Source organism: Aphelocoma coerulescens, chromosome 1 (genome assembly GCF_041296385.1).
Source record: "Aphelocoma coerulescens isolate FSJ_1873_10779 chromosome 1, UR_Acoe_1.0, whole genome shotgun sequence".
Lineage (NCBI taxonomy): Eukaryota > Metazoa > Chordata > Aves > Passeriformes > Corvidae > Aphelocoma > Aphelocoma coerulescens.
In genome coordinates, this window is record NC_091013.1 from 78188915 (window position 1) to 78213161 (window position 24247).

The following is a 24247-nucleotide window of genomic DNA, read 5'->3' on the forward strand; positions in this document are numbered from 1 at the left end:
CGCTTGGACAATACTCTCAGGCACATGGTGTGATTCCTGGGGATGCTCTTATGCAGGAGTTGGACTCGATGAGCGTTGTGGGCGCCTTCCAATTCAGGATATTCTATGATTCTATAACCCTGTCATAAGCTGAGCGCGTCGCGGCGGACGCTGGGGAGCTCGCACAGGGGCTGAGGGGCCCGGCACCAGAGCTCTGCTCCGGGGAGGTCCCCGCCGGACGGGGCGGGCGCTGTGCCCGCCGTGCCCCTGTGCCCGGCTGTTCCCGCTGTTCCCGCTGTCCCCGCCGTATCCCGCGGCCCCGCCAGCAGCAGCCGCGGCCACCCCGCCCCGCCATTGCCCGGGACGCTGTTCACGACAGTGTCGCGGCGGGGCTGCCGTACGGCCGCTGCGCGGCTTCCGGCGGGCTCTGCCGATGGCGTCCGGGCTGGAGGGCGAGCGGAGCCGGGAGCAGCGGGAGCGGGAGGCGCTGCTGGCTCAGGTGGGGTGACCGGCCTGGCCCAGCCTTGCCCTGGGGCTGCTCAGCACACCCTCGTTCCCTAGGCTGGGCGCTCCTGAAGGTTGCCGCGGCCGTGGCAGCCTGAGGAGGGGACAACGTGGGGAGAGCCCCTTCTGTGCCGAGGGGAGCTGGGCTGCGGCACCGGGAGTGGCAGGACGCACTCTGGAATTTCTGAGTGACACCCACCTGATCTCGTGCGTTTTGCCACTTGTGGTATTGATCCTCTTGGTGTTCCACTTATTATGTATTTCTGTGCTTACACCTTTGTAAAGAGCTGGAGTCGGTCGTCTTTACATTCTCATTTCAGATTTTTTTATACATTGGTAAGATAGCACCACCCTCACTCCCCGCCCTTCTCTAGGCTAAACAGGCCCAGCTCTCAGCCTTTTCCTAAATGAGACATAAAAGGCATCTCCTCCTTGTCTTGTGGTCTGTCTTTACTAAAGAGTCTGTATCTCTCCATTGCAACACTCTGGTCATGGAGTGGTAATAACTTGAAGTTGTGTGTGTGTGTTAAGAAGTGGGAACCTGATGACTTGCCTGATATGTTGCTGTAGTGTAAGGCAAGAATCAGGAGGCTCCCACTCGCAGGTGCTTTGGTAGAGTTGCTGTGACTTGGAGACCCGTGCTAACCCTGATGAATTTTGTTCAAAATCTGCCTATATGCTGATTTTGGTATTTGTGGTGATTCTTGTTGTGACTTGTAGGTAAAGTGAATGCTGAAGTCATAAATGGTGCATCACTTAGGTGACATGGCTTATTTTGGAGTTTAAGGGGGAATAACAAAAAAAGTATAAGAGGATGACAGAGTATGGAAAGACTATGAGGTTGTGGTGATGGGCTTTTGACAAAAGGAAGGCCAGAGTAAGGAGCAACCAAATCTTACTGGGCAAAGACATTGTCAGAAAATAAGTAATGGGAAAATGGCCTGAGTAGTGTGATGGTTACACAGCAGTGATGCCTTTTCTCAAGGCAAAGCAGAAAGAGAGGGGATTTCATGTATTGTATCATGTGGGCATCTCTCTTGTACAGTTTTGGAACAGTTTCTTGGCAATAAAAGTTCTCTTCAGTGATTTCCCCCCTTTTGATAAGCAGTTAAAAGGAAATACATTTAACTTAGTAACAGTGAATCACACTACCCTGCAAAAGTTTGTTGATGTTAAGATGTCTGTTGTTTTACTTGATGTATTTAGGAGTGCTCCTTTGCTCAGTTCAACCTCTTGGATGTTCAGAAAATACACTTAACAGCAAGCAAAACTTATGTAGGACACTATTATCCTACTTTACCTTGCCTTCTCAGCTGGTGCCACTTGTACAGCAAGCTGTCTGGGCCAGTGCCACTGGCTTAGAATCCTAGAACAGCTCTGATTGGAAATACCTTGAAAGATCACTTGGACAACCCCTTGTGGGAAAAGGAGCCCAGGTGAGATTATCTAGTGCTCTGTTCAGTCATGTCTTGAAAACTCCAGTGATGGGGTTAAGGAAACTTTCCTTTCTGACCATTCAGGAAGCACAGTCCCCCACCTGAGTCCCACTCCCACCGCCTGAGGCTGTCACTGAAGCCCCTTTGCAGAGGGCAGCTCCAGTGAGCCAACGCGTGCACTGCTTAACTCCCTACACGCATCACTCACACTCAGTCAGACAAGTTTCCCTTACCAAGCTTGACCCCAGGTGTTCCATAGCAGAGTCACAGACATCTGGATCCTTAGAACAATTTAATTGTGGTGCAGAACACAAAGCCAGCTTGACCTGGGTGCCTCCAGGGAGGGACCCTGAACAACCGAATGCCTGAGCTTTTATACCCTTGCAGTCGTAAGTGTGCCATAGTCTGGGGTGCTCCTGCTGAGTCCTTGGCTCCTGCAGTGTCTCTGTGTGTCCGCTCTCCTGGCTGGCCCCAAAGGTGTGTCTGCTGTGCAAAGGGACAGCACCAGTTCACAGCCTTTTGCCTCGGGCTCCCATCATTTCCTGACACCCAGAGCCCAACCTGCAGCTCACACTGCAGCTGCACACTGAGCTATCTGCACCGAAGGTATTCCTCAGCAGGAATGCCTTGTCCTCTCCCTGTGGCTCCTTCCTTGTGAAGAGAGAACTTCTGTTCTCTTTATAGAACACCCTTTACTGGAATACTGTGATGAGTTTCCTCCCTTAGGTGTCTCTTCTGAGGGAAAAAAAGGCTTAACTCCTTCAGTCTTCCCTCACAGGGCAGGTTTTCCAGCCCTGTGATCATCTTCATGTCTTTTCTTTGGACGCTCCAGTTTATCTGTGTCTTTCCTGAGCAGTGGGGGCCAGCGCTGGGCACGGTGCTCTGGTGCAGCCTGACGAAGGCTGAGCAGAGTGGGGTGGTGATGTCTCTGTCTGTGCCAGCGATGCCCCTGCAGATTCAGCCCAGGATCCAGTGCCTTTGTTGCTGCAGCAGTGCAGTGCTGACCCTGCCAGCCTGTCCACCAGGACCCCCAGAACGCTTTCAGCAAGGCTGCTTCCCAGCCATGCAGATCCAGACTTGTACTAGGCTCTTGGATTATGTCGTCCCACATGCAGGACCTTGCACTTCCCTGTCTTAAACTCCATACATTTCTTGCTAGCCTGCTCTTCCAGCCTCTCCAGGTGTCTCTGTAGGATGTCTTGCCTTCGTGACATGTCCACCACCCAGTTTGGTGTCACCAGCAAACTTGATGAGGTTTCAGTCCCATCATCCACATAATTTATGAAGATGTTGAGCCTGTAGAGCCCAATATTGATCCTGGAGGATCCACTTGTGACAAGCTGCCAGCCTGACTAAAAAAACGTTGATAAATGCTTACTTTTTGTGAAAGCTTTTTACAGGGTCAAACATTGCAGTAGTTTATGAAATAATAGTTTTCCTCTTTTCCTATTTACCTCTGTTTGCATCAACAGTTTAACATGAAATAAAAGTGTCCTGTGAGGATGTTATATAAAAATTTTGCTACAACTTCCTCTTACCAAAATCTCTGTGGATGCTTTTAACTTCTTTTGTTACTACCTCTAAAATACTGTTAATTTGAAGTAAGAATATTTTACATGTAGCATTAAATGCTTTTGTGATGTTTTTATAGCAACTGGTGTTAAATAGGCTGCAATCTGTGGAAAAGGCAATGAATTTGTATTTAACCTGTAATCATGTTTGGGTAAGTCAGTTTAGGGAGGCAGTAAAGCTGTGGAAGGAGGTTTGGTTGCTGGAGAAACACAACAGCAATGAGCCAAAGCCACTCTCATAGGGGAAAGGTTGACATTGGGAATGAGAACACTTCTTCATACTGACAGTGTGTGGGGAGAAAGGGCACAGGTTGTTTTTGGCAGAGTTTGAGTTGTTGCTAAAAAGCATGGTATCTTGAGTACAGGGGCTACACTTTTGACTACACTGTTAGGATATGTCTCAAAAGTCCTTTGATGATACTGTAGCTTCATAGGTCCTAACTCTTAGTGTCAATATATTCTGCTCATCAACCTTGCTGAAGAATATTAGAGAAACTGACGTGGAGTTTTTAGAATGAAACCAACTCTGATGTGTTTTCTTATTGCTAAGATGTAGTATATTAAAAGGTATGTATGTAGCATCTGTGTTGAATGTTGTCATTTTCTTTGACTTGAACGAGAAACAGACCATCATTGGATTGTTCAGCATATTTTTAAAATGCAGTGAATACAAATTACTCCTACATGAATATCTTAAAAATATATGTGCAATTTTTGTGTGATACTAAAGAAAACTGAATGCACAACCCTAATTTTCTGGAGTAAGGCAAAACTGATTTTCTGTGTACAGCAGTAGGTTCAGAGTTGGCTTTTACCACTCAGAACTAACAACTGGGGAATAAATAGCTCTATATAGATGTTACAAAAGATGATGAAGTGTTAGAACTACTGTGAGAAGAGGAAAGAACAAAGCAAATGGTTGTGCAGACATATTACTCATTTCTGTGCAATATGAAATAGCTTATGCAGTCCTAGTCCCAGCATCTCAAGAAGAACCAAACAACCTTGGAGAAGGTGGGAGGAAAGGTGCAGAGATGATCTTGGTGCAGACTGTCCGAGGACTCTAGAGGTTTTGAGATGAGGAAGGATAGGCTGAAAATAAAGTTAATACAAGAGAGTTCTGTAAAATTGTTAAATGATGTGGAGAAGGGAAAGAGGAGTGCTGTCTGCCGGTCCTTTCAGGTCAAGAACTAGGTTGTATTAAGGGATTTGCAGGTAGCCAACTCAGAGCAGACAAAAGAAGGGAACTTTCAGATGATGCACAGAGAAATTGTACAGTCTCTTGTATAGCATGTTGCAAATACTGGCACAGCGCTTCCATCCAGATAAGAGTAGCCTAAAATCTAAAATACATGTTGAAAGTTACTGATTGAAAAGTTGTTGAGCCCCAGATTGCTGGAAGTTGCAGGAATATTTTGGAGATGGCTCACTTTGGACTTAAGCCTGCATACACTTCAGCTTTCCTGAGCATTACTGGACATTTTTTAGTTGGGATACTAGCTTAGATTCTCAGGTCTGAGAATGTCAGAGCACTGAGAAATTCGATACAGGGAAACATAATGGAGTATAATTTGTGAAATACTAGCCACTGTGGTTCTTCAGATCCATTTTTTGTGGAGTCTAGGAATGGATCTGGAGACAATGCTGTTGTTTTCTACAGAATTTAACCATTATAGGTGCTTGGTCCCTCTATGGCCAATGAGAAACTTCCCCGATGTGACTTTTCAGCTTCTTACTGAAAGTCACAGTATAGAGTCTGTGTTATATTTCCTCATTCTTATGTTTTCACTTCCAAGCAAACTAAAGCTAAGTCAGATTCTTTGATTTTCAAAGATTCTCTTGAGTGCATTGGGTAATACTGAAACATACATTAATGATCAAATGGTTTTCTTTACTATTGCTTGTGGAATTTGCTGTGTTCGTGATCTTGTGAATGTCCTTGAACTACTTCTTTTTCTTTGCAGTAAGACTGAAAAGTTGAAGTAAGGAGAGGACATATTGAAGGTTGGGAGCTTCCCCCCCCACCCCCTTTTCTATACCAAAGTTTTAGAATGTAGCTAAAGTGTATCGTAAGCATTTTGTCCTGTACAAGTCCATGTGGGCCAAAAGAAGCTGTAGAGATTCCTTTATCTCTAATTTGGCCAATAGAGAAATTTAGGAATTAAACTTTTTTTTTTTTAAACTCATTGCATGTTTCCTCTTCCCATTTATGGACCCAATAACAAAATATTAAGTTATGTAAAAGGGCAACATTTTTAAGACTTCTTCTGTAGCTATTCTGTTATTTCTGTGAAAAGTCAATTTAGCATTTTATAATGTGCAAGCGTGAGGATGTAATAATTGCCACGTTAATATTCTGCTGTCTGCTTTTCAGAAATGGACTTGTTGCTGCCTGTGTGAGAACAGATTAATGTCCTAAGTGTATTGACTTTTCTCTGCTTTACTTGGATTATGGTTGGACTGCCTGCTGCAGTGGAACAGCCAGGCGGTCGAGGGAGGGGATTGTCTCACTCTGCTCTGCACTGGGGCAGCCTCACTTCAAATCCTGTGTGCAGTTCTGGGTGCCACCATATAAGAAAGACATTAAAATATTAGAGAATGTCCAAAGGAGAGCCACAAATACAGTGAAGGGCTTAGAGGTTGCAGCCGTATGAGGACTGACTGAGGTCACTTGGCTGGTTCAGTGTAAGAGAAGAGGAGACTGAGGGGAGGCCTCATCACGGTCTGCAGCTTCCCCAGCAGGGGAGCAGGAGGGGAAGAGGAGGGGCAGGCACTGATCTCTTCTCTGTAGTGACCAGTGACAGGACCTGAGGGAATGGCTTGAATCTGTGTTAGGGGAAGTTTAGGTTGGATATTGGGGAAAGGTTCTTCACCCAGAGGGTGATTGGGCACTGGAACAGGCTCCCCAGGGAAGTGGTCACTGCACCAGCCTGACAGAGTTCAATAAATATTTGGACAACACGCTCAGGCACATGGTGTGACTCTTGGGGTTGTCCTGTGCAGGGCCAGGAGCTGCACTTTGATGATCCTTGTGGGTCCCTTCCAACTCAGGATATTTAATGATTTTATGAACAGAACTGGGAGAAAACTATTGCAAGACTTTTTCTCAATGTGTTTTGATTGTTTTGGTTAGAAAGGCAGCAAGAGATTTGCAGGAACTTACCACAGCTGGCTAACATAGTCAAGACAGTTATTTGGTGATTGCGATCCTGGAAGACTTTTACTTTGGGAAATACAGTTTGAAAGCTGTGTATTCTTTGCTTCTGGTAATCTGAGAAGTTTGCAAAAATAACTGTACTTTAGCAGTTCTGTTTCTGGAAAGATGAGATGTTCAGCCAACTCACCTTAAGGAGCTTTTTGTTATGAAATATTGAACTTACACTTCTTTTGAAGAACCAAAATGCCACACAATCCGTTGATCGAGATTTCCCTTTTAAATTTTGGAGGTGTATTCTTTTATTTGTGTAGTCTGTCTTCCAAACTGCACTGATAAAACCCAGCGACTGATAATGTTTATGATAATGATCAGTAATCAAATAATTAAGTGTTGACATGCAAATTGTTACTAAGCTTCAGAAATAGCATCTTGTTTTGATGAGCACAATAGTTCATGACATTGCTATTTTGGTTTACAAGTTTACAGCAAGAAAATAATCTGATGGTTGTTTTGATAAGTGCAGGAATGTGTATTTTTCCTAGACATGAACACTTCTTTTCTTGGTACAAACGATCAAGACTTCAAATTTTGGAATATTCTTGCACCAGTGGTATCATATCATATTTTTGTATTTTAGGGTTGCTCTTCTGTTACTTGGGTTTTTTCCATGGACTTTGAGTCTTTCACTCTTTGGCCTCCGAGGGTGATGTGATTTGACCATTCCTTGTGCAGAAAATCCTGCCTTTTGATTTTTAAGGATTACTGACAGACTGGAAGTTGAGTGTAGGTAAATAAGACTTCAGTCAAATAACGTATATTATTGAAACAATGAAAATAAATTGATACCATCAAACAAATTCATTGCACAAACAAGAAATTATGTGTTTAGTTTTACTTATTAATATTGCTGAAAAAATTTATTTGAGATTTGCAAGCCATTATTTTTGGAAGCATCTTGTTCGATGATTTTGACTTCGACTTCTCCGTTCAATTTTGGTTTACATTTTTTGTTTTATTTTATTTGAAAATACAACTTAAAATTAAAACAAACCAAACCAACAAACAGTGTATAACAGTATCACTGCATTCACAGTATTAGAGCTCTAAAGAAGTTGTGAAATCAGCAGGTTTTGCTCGTGAACTATGATCAGGTATTTCCTCCTAAAAGCCTAACAGTTGCCTCTTTGCAGTGATCAGTATTTGCTGAGGTGATGGAGTGCTTGGCAGTATTTTATGTTGCAGTTTTCAGTGGAAAATTACAGAAATCTCTCCTTAGGCAGAAATTAGTAACAAAACATGTCTCTGTAAGGGGTTATAGTTGCTTCTGTGCTGTAATACTAAGCACCTCCTTTTTGTTCTTTCCCTTTTAAATCCTTCATGAAGTGTTACATCCCTAACTCTATCTGTTGAAGGGAATAAACACTTCAGCATTTAAGTCTGAGATATTAGAAGAGTAACGGTACTGAGAAATGAATACTGCCTTTTCACAAAAGATTTTCAGATTTTTGTCAAAGCACCTCTGTATGCATTTTTGCAAGCAACGTCTTTGAACAGACCCATCGTTTTTGAAGGTCAGTGATGAAGACATATGTCTTCACTGTTATACTCTGTAAGGCCTTCCTCTAGAGCTTGCTTTGCCACAGCAGTGGAGAGGTCCTACATTAACTCAAAATACCTGTTTACAGTAGTAGCAGTCCTAGCAGTAGTAGCTTCTATTTATCTGTTGTGTCTGCTTGTGTACCAGCAGAACTACTGGTACCTCGCAGATGTTTCTGGTTGAAGGCTGACATCTCCTGCAGCCTGCTCTTTAAATCACGTCTGACTTTTGATTATTGATCATAAAAAGTGTAAATGAAGTGATAGTCGCTCCAGTGACCTTTCTTCTGTGCATTTGGCAGGTGAAAATGACAGAGGGGTGACTTTTTCCAGTTGGCAGTGCTTTGTCTGGAGGAGGCGGTGGTGCGGGCAGCTTTCTGACTCAGTTGCAAGTTGCCACGTTGGGGTGGAAGCTAAGCTCTTTCTTGTGTTTCCAGTGTTGTCCTCCTTGATAAATCTTTGTGGATGTAGCAATAATTGGAATATTGAGACTAGAAAAATAATCTAAGCATTCACAAAAATAAGTGTGTTATTCAGACAGAGAATTGGTATAAAAGCATCAGAACTCTAAAGAAGGGTATGTTCAAGTTCCCTGGAGTGAACTTGTTGTAATGGGGGCTCTCTATCCCTGAGCTTTGGAGTGATGGAAACTGGGAGGGTAATACATGCCACAGTAACCTTTCTGATAGTTGATTATCAAAACAGTTAAAACAGTGGAGTGGTTTGTATGATAGCATGGAAGATGATCCTAAAATTAGAAAGAAAAGCTGATTGTAGATATGTTGAATACCTTATGTTGGTGTCTGAAGGACTGGCTAGGTGTTAGATTTTTTGAAATTTCCTAACAGAAAGCTGTTGCTGAAAGGAAGTTTTTTCCACAGTTCTTTTCCCCAGAGTGCACTTTTCCCCCTAGTTCCTTGTGCTTAGACTGATAGCCTCGATGACCTTGCTAGAGTGGCACCTTGTAAGCTTGGTCTGCAGGAAGCCACACCCTGCTTTTGGTGGGATTAATTTTGTGTCAGAGCGGTCCTTGAAGTGGCTTTCCCTGAGACTGGAGTACAGAAACAGGCCTGGGTGGCTGAGGTGGTGGGAACACTTGAGGGGCAGAGAGGAGAGGTGTGGGAATGGAGCCCTGCCCTTCCCACAGGTAGCCAGGACAGCAGCTTGGCTGGTGCTCTCTCTTTTGAATGTTTTTGTCATACCGTATTGATCTGATGTGCTGTAGATTTTCTTCTGATTGCTTGTGGAGGTAAAGGGAGTTTTTCTTCTTTTGGCTGAAGAAGTTGACTATTGAATCATGGTGATTATCATTTGAAGAACTAGAGGTTGACCGCGGTTATAGGTGGAAAATCTCAAGGCCTTTGTAGTGCTATAGAAAACTTCCTGTGGCCTTGGTGAGAGCTGGAATAGTAAATAGAGTTGAGGTCAGGAAAGAGTGTTGGTCAGGGTTTCTGTGAGCTGGGGAGCAAATTTTTAGCCCTAGGTGACATCCCTCCATCCCTTCTGGACATCCCTGAGGGACTGCTGTGTAACGAGCAGGCTGAGCCACCCCAACAAAGCTCCATTTATTGTGTGACCTCTAACTTGGCTGTTGGCAGTGTCTTTGATCTTTCCTGTTTCCTCCTGGTGTGGCATGATGTAATTTTTATAGCTTTTGTGTTTTGCAACTGCAGTGTATTACAGGCTGCTTTGGAGCAAATTTTAGTCTTCATTTAGTAGATAGTGTTGTCAGCTACTGGGCGGGCTGGCCTTAATGACCTGCTTGATGAAAACCAGAAAGCACGTTCCTTGAACTTGGTTTCCTCCCACATTCAGATGGATCTGTGAAATTCAAAACCCTTTCGCCTACGTGCTAAAGACTGCAAAATGTGGCTCTCTTCAACCATGGCAAAAAATGCTGACATAGTGCTGTAGAATAATTATGGTTTTTATAGCATCTTATCAACAGAGCTTGCAGAGTGCCTTGCCTGCCTTAGACTTCACCTTGTTTTTGTTGCAAAGGAGACCATGAGCAATTTTATTAGGGTGTTGTGGAAGTGCGTAGTGTAGCATGACGCTTGCCCTCCTTGACAGATTGTTGCTCATAATGTGTTCATGTGTACATGCACAGGCGTTTGCATAATTAATGCATTACTTTTGAAATAGGGGTATTTCAGAAATGTATTATCCTGTATTTATGGAGAAAAAACTTAAAAATATTGCTGTGGTGACCTAAAATGTACCTGATTTGTAAAGGGGAAAGTATAAATTATTGGATATTCCTGTGGTATGAAAAGTATTAATGAACCTTAATGTGAATTAAATGCTTGGACTCCTGTGTGTTGACAGATGTGAAACTATTAGAGTTGGTCCTCATAGATAGAACGGTAAGCCTGACAGGGAAATTAATTAGGTTTTTTTAATTTTTTACATTTTATGACATCCTAGTAAGCCCTGCAGCTTTTGAAAAGAAAAGTAGAATATAAAGGTAAGTTTTGAAGCTAATAAAGTAGTGTAGGCAGATTTTCCACCTCACTTCCACTTGAAGTAATTATGTGTGTATGAGGGGAAAGCATCACGAACAATAAGAAATGAATATTCTAATTTGAGGGAGCTAGATTTTAGAGATAGAAAGATTTAGAGGGTATTGCTGCTAACTTTCTAGTCTTGTGTTAAAATGATATTTTAGGTGAAATTATAACTTCCATATTTTTAGATCTTTAGGCAGCTTTTTTTTTTTCTTTTTGAGCTTGCATAGATATGTTCTTAAGAATCTTCTATATTTTGTATCTTTGTCTAGGCGACACAAACTTTCACCTGATGCTTTTGTTTCTGTCTCTCTTTTCAACAGCCTGGTGGTCAGTCTGCCACTACACATTCATCTTGCCCAGTCCTGTTTCGTTCAGTATTCAGGAGACAGCAATCTATAGTCTGATGATGATTTCTAGTCAATCTGTGTTCTAAATGAGTATGTGTGTACTTCAGCCAAACTGATGATCCACCTCTTTCATCAGGATCATATATCTCAATTACTTAGATACTTGCCTTCATTTTTTCTGTTTATTTTTGGATCTAATAAAAAGTATAAAAGCTCCTTTTGTACCTTATTTATAACATTAACCTAACTTTATGCAATGTTTATTTGTAACTTTGGTAGCATGAAGAAAATAGTAATGTTATTTAAAATATACTTGTCATTATAGGAAATGATAAGAAGCTAAATCTTCCATGACAGGCAGAGAGCATATACAATGAAGACATGGTGACAAGTTGATCTTGAGTGACTTTTATTTGTGGCGTTCATAGATTTATGTGCCTGAGAGCTGCAAAAGGGGTGGAAGGGAGCTGTTGACTCCAGCTGCAGTTCTTTCTCAACCAAAAGGGAAGTGGTATATAGGGAAGGCCTGTCTTTTTTTCCAGTCTACATCTTGGCAACTTGTTTTGTGTTTCCTTGTGGAGCAAATGGAGTATGGTTTGGTTTTTTAAGAATTTTTTTTCCATTTAGAACTGTATTCAGATTCCCTTTATATCCACTGTTTCATCTCTCTCCAGTTATAAGCTTAAGTTTGTAGTCTGTGGCTTGTAGACATTTTGTGAGTTGCATAGCTGAGGTTATTATCCTTCACTTGTTCAAAAATGTGGCATGTTTACTTTTACTCAGATGAACACATTTTTAAGACAAAAGGGCCATCATTGTCCATATGGTCTAGAAGAGAATATATAAATCAGTGATTTCTGCATGAATTTTCAAGGGTGTTGTCCTCGATGTCTTAGGGTGGCCAGGGTTACCTCTCTGGATCATGAAGGGGTAGCAGGAAACACACCTGCGTTTTTTGGAGTCCTGGATGGTTTTGGTGATGCTATGTGGTGCTTAACAGCTGTTTTCACTCTCACTGAATTGTAGTCCTGCTCATTCTTTTGTTGCTTTGTTTACTTAAAAACTGGAAAATGTTTTGATATTGGAATAGATGTCTGAATGTGTTCTTAACTCATTCTTTCTTTATGCCAGCCTTTTGAATTTTAAGAGGTAGCATTCACCTTTGTAGACTGTCAGCTTCATTCTAGATGGAAGTCTCAGTCTTGGCCTCTTTATTCAAGCTGATTTATACTATTTTTTGTTTGTTTTACACTATTCCTTTGGTTAAAATGAAGAAGTCTGGGTAGCAGCCTTGCTTTGCTTGCATTTAAGTGCATTGGAAAGTTTTTCACCTGGAGCTTCTGAGAAAGTAGACAATGAAGGTTTAAAAGAGTGTTTTGTTTGGGCACAGATGTGTAGTGGGGTTCTTATTTTTGTCTTTTTTTTTTTGAGTTCCTTGTGTTGTGCCACTTTCAATATGCTGATGCCAATATTCAAAAACAGCAGTCCTATCTTGTGAGTTAGCACTTTAAAAAAAACCCTCTTTTAATCTTTTTTTTCTTATTTTTTTAGCATATATTTCTGTTCTTTGAACCCTTATAGTGTATTGGTCATCTTCCTGCAAGCATTGTTTTCTGTCAGGACAAAAGCTGCAGATTTCCTTATTGGCTATATCAAAAAAAGAGAAACTGGCCTGTGGTAGGGAGGTTACTGTCTGGTGCAGGGCACAGGCTTGGATCTGGAGAGCTGATAGCTGACTAGGAGGAAAGACCTCAACTGCTGTCTAATCTCCAGAGAGTTTTTTATTTGCTTGTTTTAATTATTGGTCTTTTTAAAACTTGTATGTGTTCTCTTGGCTTATGTTTGACAACACTTTCTGGTAAAAGTTGGTGTTTAAGGATAAAAATTCCAAACTCCACCTTTTTGTTTTGATTTTAGTTATTTTAGGAGAAACCCCTCAAATAGACAAAAAACCAAAGGCATGTTAAAATTTGCAAGACTTATCTAACACAAAATTAGGGTTGTAATAATATAAAATAACTTTCCTCCTGTTCAATCAGGGTATGGTGATATATGACATATGATAGATGGGATAGAGAAGTTATACTTCAGTAAACTTGCTTCCGAAAGTCATATTTATGCTTAAAATAGAGCGAACTTCAGAGGCTGAAAAAAATAATTATTTTATTGATGTGGCTTATAAAAATCCGTGTTAGGTATTGAAACTGTTTGCAGTGAGGGTTATTTTTTCAGAGGAAGTAGTAAAAGTATTTCTTGTTTCATCTCCATAACCAGAAAGGGAAGAACGTTCTGAAGCCTGAACTGCAGTTCTCAACATTGTGTATGGTTGTGTCAGTGTGGCTTGCAGAGGTGTGTCTGTAAGGAAATGCTACTGAGCTCCACCTGGTTATTTTTCTTCTCTATTCATCTTAGGCCAAAATTAATTATGAAAAGAAGGAGAGTTGCAAGCTGCTAAAGGATCTGGGAGGTGAAGATACATGGATGCCTGCTGATGTGAGTGAACGTATGGAACAACTGGAAAAGGTGATAGAATTGTAAATCATTGAATTAGATTGTTACCTTTACATCAAGTTTGTATGAACAGAAGACTTTGAGGGCTTTAAGATGATCCTTAAAAGCATCCCAGTTTCTGGTTCATTTATGCTTTGATATTAGTTTTTTTTTAAGGTAGTAATAATCCTTTACTCACCATGAGGAAGAAATTTTGTCATTCAATTCCAGTGTTAATTTCTACCAAATGCAGATGAGCAAGTGCTATCAGACAATAATAGTTCCATGGGAAGAAATCTGGAGGATTCAAGGCTTCATAGCAGTCTCATTTGTGGTCATTCACAGGAGAAACCTTAATGGAGCCTCTGAATAATCACATGCTTTTAGTGTGCAGGTATTTCAGCAAGGGAAGGATGTGTATTGATAATGTAGTGATATCTGAAGAAATAGGTTTGACCAAAATAAATGTAGTGTAGTAGATACTATCTGTATAGTTATAGTGCCTTAGTTCCAGTGAAAAAAATATTGAGAGGGGAAGAAAAATTGATTATTGATGCAAGGTATGTTCTCCCTGCCCCAGCACCCCACCCCAGCCCACCCCTCCCTTCATAGAAGAGAGAGAGGGTAGTAAAAGGTAGTTATGTGTGTTTTACCTTTTTTCAGTGTGGTTTGGTAAGTAGGTTTTGATGATTTTTTTTGTATATGGGTGATTTGGTTTACTGGATCTCATTCAAAAACATTTACTTGTAGGAACATTCTGTGCAGAAGAAAAAGAAAAAGGATAAACATTCCAAAAAAGCTAAGAAAGACAAGAAGAAAAGTAAGAAACAAAAATCTGAAAAAAAGGATGACTTACTTGATAGTTCTTCAGTAAGTAAGAAATTTTAAAATAATTCAAATTACAGTCTTAGAAATTGAACCATTTTAGTCCCTGTGGATGCACATGGTTAGTAAAATTAAGGCTTAGTCTCATAATTTTCTATTGGGAAAAATTGTGGCAAAATTTGTCAGTTCTAATATACTGAGTATTTAATCAATTTAAAATAGGCTATTATGTGAGTGCTTGTGAATTTTATAATATTGAATTCACTCATTAGGAACTATAAGGGATTTATAGTTTTTCAGCAGAGAGAAAATGAAAAACAAAATCCTCATTCTGGTAGGGAGAGGAAAGTTTCCTAGGTACCCCGTAGTCTGTGGTATGTGATAGAAAGAGGTGTCTAAAATTGCAAATACTTGACTTTGATTTTAAGCACGAATTACTTCTGCCTTTTCCCACAGATGTTCAACCATGGACACTCCCAACAACATGGGAGTTGAACATGGGTCTGAAGGACTTGTACATTTGAATCTGTAAGGATATGCCTTCACATGGAAGGGCACTCTGGCAAAACAGTGCAGAGACTGCATTTGAAATCTGGTTGCTGCCTTCTGGCCACATTGTGGAAAACATCTTCCCAGCATTTTTGGTGCCAGTCAAGTGGCACTGTTACTTTTAATTTTCAGAGAGTTGCTTTTATGGACTGAAGGAACGTGCATTATAATGAGATTTATTTTTCAGGGATTGATATCAGAGATGAACTATAATACCAGTGTGGGAAGTAACCAAAGGCACAAATGTCCCACATTCTCCATGGGAGTAACCAAAACCTTTCAGATCACAACAGGGACTCCTAGGATACAACACAGTCCTGGCTGTAACTTCCATCCAAACTCTGTTACTCCTAAGACAGGTTAATGTAAATAACAAAGAAACTCTGTTCAATGCAGTCCTATTGGCTTCAAGTGAAAAATCTCAGTACACTGTTTGCAAATGCAAGTGTAGGAAGCTAGATACAGAAATAGCAGGCAATAGTATGTACTGTGCTTCATATTGTGCTATGTCACTTTTTAAATGTGAAACATACTTAGTAATGAATTTAGATTTTTTAAAATTTTGTTTTTGTTATGTCATAAACCCAATTGGTTTTCATTTTAGCAGTTATGCACATAAACTGCCAGTATGAGGTAGTTTTGCATACTGTGATGTGCTCATGAAGTATGGTGGAATGTTTTGATCACAAAGAAACAATCTTCTGTGGGAATATCAATATTCTGGTTTTATTATCAGTATTTTTAAATATTAAACAGTATTATATTAGTAATGCTAATCAGCATTAATTTTAATTATCAATATAATTGTAAGTATTGCATGTTATCAAGTAGTGTGTTTGGGTATTATTTGTATTCTTTACATTAAACTCTCTTTTTAGGATTCTTCAGTTGAATGGGTTGAGTCAAATGTGTCACAGTCAGATGACACAGAAAAGGCTTCTGTCAACAAGCAACCAGATGCTGCAAAAGAACCTTCCCTGCAGGTGAGCAGGCTCACAGCTACTCCAGAGATAAAAGGTTGTGAAACATGCTTAGGTTTCTTGGGTGCTCTTTTGCAGGGTGTTGAGCAAAACCTATTTTTCAGACAAATGTCTTTGTTCAGCTGGGTAAATGCTACTTTTCATTGATTGGAAGACTTCTCTACCTAATAATCCTTAGTGTTTAACAAGGCACTACTCTTAATGTTGCCCCGCACCAATTCCTTCTATCAGGTTTTGAGGCTCTAACAAGTTAGCTTGATTTTCTTGAAGACATCATCTTAAAAGTCTCGACTAGACATGTTACTTTTTTCTTCATAATTTTGGTGGCTGTTCTATGATTGAATAAATTTTTGCCTCTATGGTGCTTAAACAGATAGAAGAAAGAGAGATGTAGAATTTTTCAGCAATAGTACTTATGACATCAGTGCCTCTTTTGGTCTTCCTAGGTGAATTCTGTGCTCAGTGAGCAGTATTTACTCTGGAAGATGGAGTAATACTGAAATGAACTGTGGTGATTTTAGAAACAAATGTAGTCATATACCATGATATCCTTAGTCATGTGAAAATGATTTTTAATTTAGGGTCTCAAGTTTTTTCTTCTGAAAAATGTCCCTGCTTTTCATTCTGAATTTGTACATCTTGTTAGGAGAAATAAAAAGCGTCTCTCAATTCTATCTTGGAAAAGTATAAAGTATGAAGTAATGTCTTGATAATTTATACTGCAAAACCATTTGGTTTTCAAGAGTTGTTTTTGTATGATGTGTTTCCTAGGCTTGTGTGGTTTTGGATAAAGAATGTGCTTTTGACAGACATGTCATGGTCATCCCTACATTACGTTTTTTGTCCCACGTAATGAAGAACTCTTGGAGCACATAAATCCATATTCTGTCGGATTAAACTAAATTAGAAGAAGTGTTCTCAAAGCACACCTAAGGTGCTCCATGGGACCCATCTTGGACTAGTCCAGAGTGCTTACTTAAAAAAAAAAAGGAAATACAGAAACAAAAAAAAAAAATCTCCAAACCACAGATTTGAAGCCTAAATAGAAGACAGAGTCAGGCTTTTTTCAGTAGTGCCCAGAGACAGGACCAGAGGCAATGAGCAGGAATTACAGGATGTTGCTTCTGAACATCAGGAAACATTGTTTTATCACAAGGGTGATCAGGCACTGGCTCAGGTTACCTGGAGAGGTTGTGGAATCTCCATCCCTGCATGTATTTACAAGCCATCTGGACATGATCCTGGGCAACTGGCCCTAGGTGACCCTGCTTGAGTGGGGGTTTGGATCAGATGACTGCCAGAGGTCCCGTGCACATCTACATTTGTTGATGCACATAGCTTGCTGATTTGGACATAGATATTATTGAATCACTTGAAGATAGATCATTTTTCAGTTCCTTCTCTTTCTTGGAGGAGATCTGAGAAATTAAATGTTTTGTTTCACCTCTGAAATTCTCTGGCATGTTGCCTAACATAATTTTTAAATAACAGAGAGAAAGTGACATATAGCATCTGTTCAGATTGACAACTCAGACTTGAACTCTGTTGAAGATAGGAAGATTCTTCTGCAAGGACATGTTTCAGAATAGATGTAATTTTGGTTGCTATACTAGAATTATAGAATTGCTCCAAATACTTGTCTTTATAGAGTAATTGCTTACAATGTGTATGTCACTGCTTGCTTTTGAGGCTTCAGGTTTTACCTGTATGAAGGTAGTAGATATATCTAGGCTTTTAATATACTGCTTTTCTTTAGACTAGTCCTCATTTTTAAAATCTCCTTGGTCTGGCTTAGGTTTTGTAGGTGCAGTTTTCTAGCTGTTGTTGTGGGTAGAGTTCACAGAATTTAGATGTGGAACTGTTGAATTTGAGAGTGCAGTTAGTGCCTGGATATCTGAGGTATGAACTATGCTCAGGTACTGATCACAGATTTTCTATACAGCAGAAGAAATATAAGAGATCATGAGATTAGAATTAGCAAAATGATATGTACAGTATTTGTTTATACTAATAATTAGCATTCTGTACAATCTGCATGTTTACTAATATCTTAAATATCATTGTAAATATGTATTTCATATTACAGGGAGACACAAAATCTGTTGGAGTATTAAAAAATTGGAAGATTAGGGTTCTTAAAATCATGTTTGCTTTTCATTGAAGTATTTCATATGTGTTTGTAGAACCTATACTGTTTATTGTCAGCAACATTTGTCAGTAGTTGCACTGGTTTGGTTTGTACATAAGCCATGTTTTTGTTGGAATTATGAACACTAATTCTTTGTGTTTATTTTAAAGAGAGAAGAATGGATGAATTTAAACTTCATGTCATTGAAAACCACATCAGTAGCAGCTGTCAAAGGTGAAAGACACAAAGAAAAAGTATTGGAACGACAGAAAGCTCAAGAACTTCAGCAGGTAGGAGGAATTAATATCTTAATTTTTATCTGCATTTTACTAAATTTTGTGTCATGTATAAACTAATAAATTGGTTCGAATATGTAAGTCTTTATTATTAAAACTAATGCCTGATGTGATAATGAATTTAGTTAAATTGGTGTTTGGATGGAAGGCTTCATACTTCAGGCTTATCTTGTGGAGAAAAGCCTTTTAACTATCTTCTAGGTAAGGAGAAAGTTACTTTTGTTAGTACTAAGTTCTGTTAGTAACAATGACACTGTTGGTCTGGCCTTCTCCATAGTGTGTAAAAGGAGCACGATTGGTTCGTGTGATAAAAGCTTACTTAAGTTACTCTGTTAAAGTGTATGGTGCTGAGGCTTGTTTTTTCCTAAAGAAAGAACTCAGAGCATTTGTTGTGCCTTTCATGTTTCAGTTGTTGGTGAACACGAGTGACTCAGGGTCTGGCTGGAGAAGGGGTTGCTGTCATTGAATTAACTCTGTTTACATATAGTTGATGGCTCCTTCATTTGTTCATTCACTTCCTTAGATGCAATGTAGTAGTCTGATCTGAAAAGATAATTACTGATCACTAGCTAATATTTCCTTGTCCTCATACATCACAGTAGGCTGTTTGTTGCTATTAGGTTTTCCAGTTGGCTGTGTTGTGCCTGGGAACCAGACTGACCTGGATCACTGTTCTTGTGTAGTAATCAGAGCCTTGGTTATTGTCTTTTGACAAGGCATTAATACTTCAAAAATTTTTTTCTCCGCATGATTTTTTTCCCTGAACGTTATTTCAGAGGTGTTGGAGGACTGTTTAATGTGGACATCTTAAATCACTAGAATGTCAGCATGTATTAAATAGTTAATGACAATTTATATGTATTCTTAATCCTAGGAAAGTATGATTTCTATAGACTCTCCCATCCAACTACTTGCTGTCCATGCAGGTTTATACTCCTGTATTTCCTACACCAGAGTGTCTGCTTTCCTTTGGTCCCCAAATCAGTGTGTACAAACAGGTGCTTAGGCCATGAAAGGTGGTGGTGATGAATTGACAATGTAATATAGACTTCACACACAAGTCTTTCAAAATTTATCAGATATTCTATAAAATATGAACCATATGCTATGCACACATTAAAATTATTTCTGGTTTAGGCCGTGCTGTCTGAGAGAGAACTCAATCCTTATTGGAAAGACGGTGGTACAGGTTTGCCACCAGAGAAGGATGAAGAAACTTCAGTTAAGAAAGGTAAACAGCAACTTTTAGTAATAATCTTAAATTTCTGTCTCTAGTTTCTGTTCTCTGTGTTGCTAACAAATTACTCCTCGTGTTATTGTAGCAGAATTATGAATAATGTATGTATGTATTATTAATATATGTAAAAAAGTAAAATTTAGATGAAAATTGCATAGTGAATATTGGGTTAGTATCATAGTACATTGTTTTGCAGAATTTCTCTTCACTGGTTTTTAATCTTGAGTAGTTTGACCTTCAATATCCTTACAGAAATTCTCCATTTTGAACTAATTAAAGAAAAGCATGATTTAACCAAGACAAGATAAATTGTTGTCAATTAATTTGGTTCCTTTCATTCCATTGCACAAATTATAGTTTTAAAGTATTCACCCACAGAAGGCTGAGTCACATCAAAATGAAGTACATTACAGATGCAGTTTGTGAAAAATATTATTTCTCTAGCCTTTTCACTTTTTTCCTTACCCTGGATTATCCTGCCCATTTCCAGCAAACACAGTAATAAAAGGCTTTTTCATAATGTCATGAAACATTTATTATGTGATAAGAAGGGTCTTTGTATTCTGTCAGCAGGAAAGAGTGGGGTCTGTGGCTTTTTGAGAGCCTTTCCCTGTGGACAGTCTGTCCCAGAAACCAATAGCCTCATGCCCACTTCCGGGAGTCACAGAGATCAGCGATCTGTAAGAGATGACAGGCATCAGTGAGTGTGTGTTCAGAATGGTAGGACCTCTGCTAGCTTCTCACATGGGAAACAGTAGGTTGCTCATTCAATTTCTGAGAAAGGCAGTTCACTTGTTTGTGTGTACGGGGTATGCCCAAGGATGGACACAGATGGAAACAACAGGAAGGTTCTTTAGTGTCATAAAGAAACTCTACAAATTCTCATCTGCCACTCCTGTCTTGGAAACTTCTTGTGTTCTATGATAAACTAGAGAAGCTTAAATTAAATCAGTGGATTGCTGAGGTATAAGCGGCATTAACTAATGAAAATATGTAATTGTATTTGTATATTGTCTGTTTTTCTTTTGCACTCCTTCAATTTTTGCAATAAGTTTAGGTGAAACTTTAATGTCACATACAGAGTAAGGATAAATAGGAATAATTACTTGAGACGTGAAGCTACAATCTCTCACTGTTTTCTACTTTAGTTACAGTGGTGGAAGATGCTGGATTAAGTTGGCTGCGAAAATCATACCAAAGGATGAAGGAGCAGGCTGAGAGGGAGAAACGAAATTTTGAGGAAATTGTAGCTGAGAGATATGGGGTAAGGATCTTCAGTTAAATTTTCTTCATACTAATAGATGCTTGGAAAAGGTTTTCATATAAAGGCACAAGTACTTAATATGTAGTCTAAGACGTGAAAAGAAGCAGGAAAAAACAGCCTCTGAAGCTTCTCTCAAGTGATGAAGGGTTTAAAGCTACCCAGCCTTTAATATATTTTTCTTATTAAATGTTTTTAATATATGGGATCCTACAGCAGATTTAAAATACTTACACAATACCCCATGGCCTTAAAAGTGGTATGACTTTTTTATTCTTTCCTTTAGTCAATGGAGGTATTTCAGTCACGATTAGAAGAAGCTGAAAAAGCTGCATCCAAACCAGAAAATTATCATAGAAGTGGAAGATGGAAGAAGACTGACTATTCAGAAAGTGAGAAAGATAAGAAAGAGAGGAAAGAACAGCATATTGAAAAAGTGACCCGAGATGAAGATGGTAAAAACAGAAACACATTTGGGAGCTATTGGGAGAAGTATGGCAAGGGGTGGGCGCAGGAAGACAAGGGTTACAAAAGAGATGCATCAAGAGCAGACCAGGAATGTGGACACAGTAGAATGGACTCAGTATTAAGGGGCTACAGCTCCAAAGCAGAAAAATACTCCAGTGAAAAACGAAATCAGGAAAAGAGTTCATCTCTAAGCAACATGAAACACAAATTTTTGAAACCCTCTGAAGATGATTTATCACCTTACAGTGCACCCAGAGACTCCAAGTCCCAGCACTCCTCTTCCAAACTGTCAGCTCATAGCTCCTTGAGCAGCCGTTTCCAGAAACCTGGTGAGGATACTGCACTGTGGACCAGAACACACACAGAAGATAGCAATGAGAAATTAAAACCTGATCAAAAATCACCAGGTACTAGGGAACAAATTGATGACAAAAGCTGGAAAAGAGCTCCAAGTGATGAAAAAGAGAAGTCGCGACAGGAGCACGCAAGCAATACCTCTGAGAAGAAACAAACATCATCCTCTAGGTATTTTATGAGCATCTTTACTTGGTTTTTATTTGCTGTATTTTTCATGGCAAAATGTAACAGAAGCTCTGTCTTGTTTTTGACAGTATAAGCACTGATCATACCACATCTCTTTAGTTTGTAGGAGGAGTCTTAGCCTCCAGCTAAGGGCAGCTGGAAGAAGTTAAGCAGAAGTAGTGAACATCCCCTACCCGACCTATCTCCTCAGCACATTTGAGAATTGCTGATGATAGGTTATTCTGCTTCTAATGTTAGTTCACACTGCAGTAAAATTGGCCTCTTAGTCAAAAAACCCTGAAAAATATCTTAACAATCATTGAATTTATAAAATGCAATCTTGAAATGTTAGGAAATGCTGACTAAAAACTGGAATAATTAATACAGCAGGGACAGGTTTGCCACTTGTGAGATGAGCTCATATGCTAAAGTAGTAGCATATGAAAAACAGTAGAAGGTATTGATTAGAAAGTGTATTTTCTGTGGTGAAGAGGAAGCATTAATAGGAGTGGAAGGGAAACACACACTTAATAGGCAGCAGGAATTTAATTTTCTGTGATTGGCTTTTGTGAGAGACAGCGCAGAGGTGGTCAGACAAGTGAGTTGTAGAGAACTGACCTTTTGCTCTGCTTAAGGCCTCCTGTTCTCCAGTATTAGCAGCTTGCTGGCTCTTCTAGTGATTTGACTAGTGTGGTTATTACTATGAATCCTTTCTTTCAGATCTTTCCAATAATTTGTGGGCATGTGCAAAAGTATTTTAGAGTCAGATTTTATTTAATTGCTTGGGAAAGCTGAACAAGTAAATATTCTTGGTTGGAGTATGTAAGAAGAATGATATGGTTTGGTTGAAAAAAGCATTTGATAAAATATGATCAAATATAACTCCTTCTTTCTTACATGCTTATGTCAGTTACTTGCAGAAAAAACTTCTTGTACTGGGGTTATGAAGTATTTCTTTTATTTATAATTGTTCCTACATGTACTACTTATATATCTCAATGTGTATTTCCAAAGAAAAAGTGTACATTAATGAGTACTGCATGGCTAACCAGAAACAAGCATCTTAGTCTATACAGTTCTTTATATTTTGTATGTTGGGTATTTTTTCCAGCTTTCACTTGTATTTTGGTAGAAGCCAATGAAATTTAAATTTTCATTGATAGCAAAAGTATAAATTATTTGCATGATGTCCACTTAATCTATTTCTTTTTTTAAAGCATGAGCTTGAGTATATGCCAGAGTAGTTCCAAATTCTGGTATGACTAGTTTGTACACGCTATGGAAAGTCCCATTCCTAAGTGTTTGTCATGTCTTGTTTTGTTGTTTATTTTATTGTTTGCCTAGGTGCTGTTTTGCTGGAAAATAAGAAGCATATTTTTATAGTTGTTTTAGTTATTCTGAAGAAATGATCTGATAGCATTAAACCTTTGATGCATGAGACATTATTAGACATTCAAATTTAGTGATTCTTTTTCTTCTCCTATGTATTGCCCCAATAGTTATTGCACTGAAGTGCCTGGGGTTTGCCAGTTCAATGCACTTTGTAAACTTCTGGTTAGAATAATCCATGGTGTGTCTGAAGTGAAGCCTATGAGACTTCCTCACCTCTTGAGTCTTGGATTGTTCATGACTTCGTTCAGGTACAAGGTCTGCACAATCCACAGTTGTTTTCCGCCTGCCTTTGTGGGGTGTGAATGGGGATGGGGCAGAAGCTGTGGAGCTGGTTGTTGCTTTGTGTGTGTGGTATGTGAACCCAGCAAGCAGCTAAGCATGTCCCAGCTGCTTGCTCATTCTCACTCCTGCAGAGGGAAACCAGAAGAGCAAAAGGGAGAAAAACTCATTATTGGATAAAGGCAATTTAACGAGTGAAGGAAAGGAACAACAACATGTGATGCAAAGGTAGTCAGTCACTCACCAGCTCCCATGAGCAGACTGATGCCCAACCAGTCTTCGAGCAGCAGCTACTTTGGAAAGACTGCTCCTTCCAGTTTTTTTTTTTTTTTTTTTTTGCTGGGCATGATGTTATGTAGCATGGACTAGCCCTTTGACCAGTTAGGCTGTCCTGGCTGTGAGCCCTCCCGAAGCCTCTGCTCACTCCAGCCTGCCTGCTGGCGGTGCACAGTGAGAACCAAGAAAGCCTTGAGGCTGTGTAAGCACTGTCAGCAGCAGCCAAAACACTGGTGTGTTATCAGGACTGTCTCCAGAGAAATCCAAAGCACAGCACCATAGGGGCTGCTGGTCACAAATGAGTGGTTTAGAGTTGCTCAAAGAGTCACCATCTAAGGTATTATCAAAAGTGGTTTTAATATAAATCTATAAAAGTCATAAAAATGAGACTTAACCAAGTTTGGTGGTAAGGTTCACTCTATTATTTACTACATGAATGAAACA

At 39.6% G+C, this 24247-nt stretch overlaps 1 protein-coding gene across 2 annotated transcripts in view; it reads left to right on the forward strand.

Annotated features, from left to right (window-relative positions):
• The first annotated feature begins 407 nt into the window (after positions 1–407).
• Positions 408–24247, forward strand: part of CWF19L2 (CWF19 like cell cycle control factor 2) — a 66256-nt gene continuing 42416 nt past the window's right edge. Inside the window, exons 1-8 of one of the 2 annotated variants that reach the window (XM_069014584.1) lie at positions 408–478; positions 13513–13623; positions 14341–14460; positions 15843–15947; positions 18243–18362; positions 19506–19599; positions 20754–20869; positions 21153–21859. In XM_069014584.1, coding sequence (XP_068870685.1) covers positions 413–478; positions 13513–13623; positions 14341–14460; positions 15843–15947; positions 18243–18362; positions 19506–19599; positions 20754–20869; positions 21153–21859 — 1439 coding nt within the window. In that variant the 5' untranslated portion in view covers positions 408–412. The remainder of the gene's footprint in view (positions 479–13512; positions 13624–14340; positions 14461–15842; positions 15948–18242; positions 18363–19505; positions 19600–20753; positions 20870–21152; positions 21860–24247) is intronic. The other variant, XM_069014593.1, reaches the window with a different exon arrangement.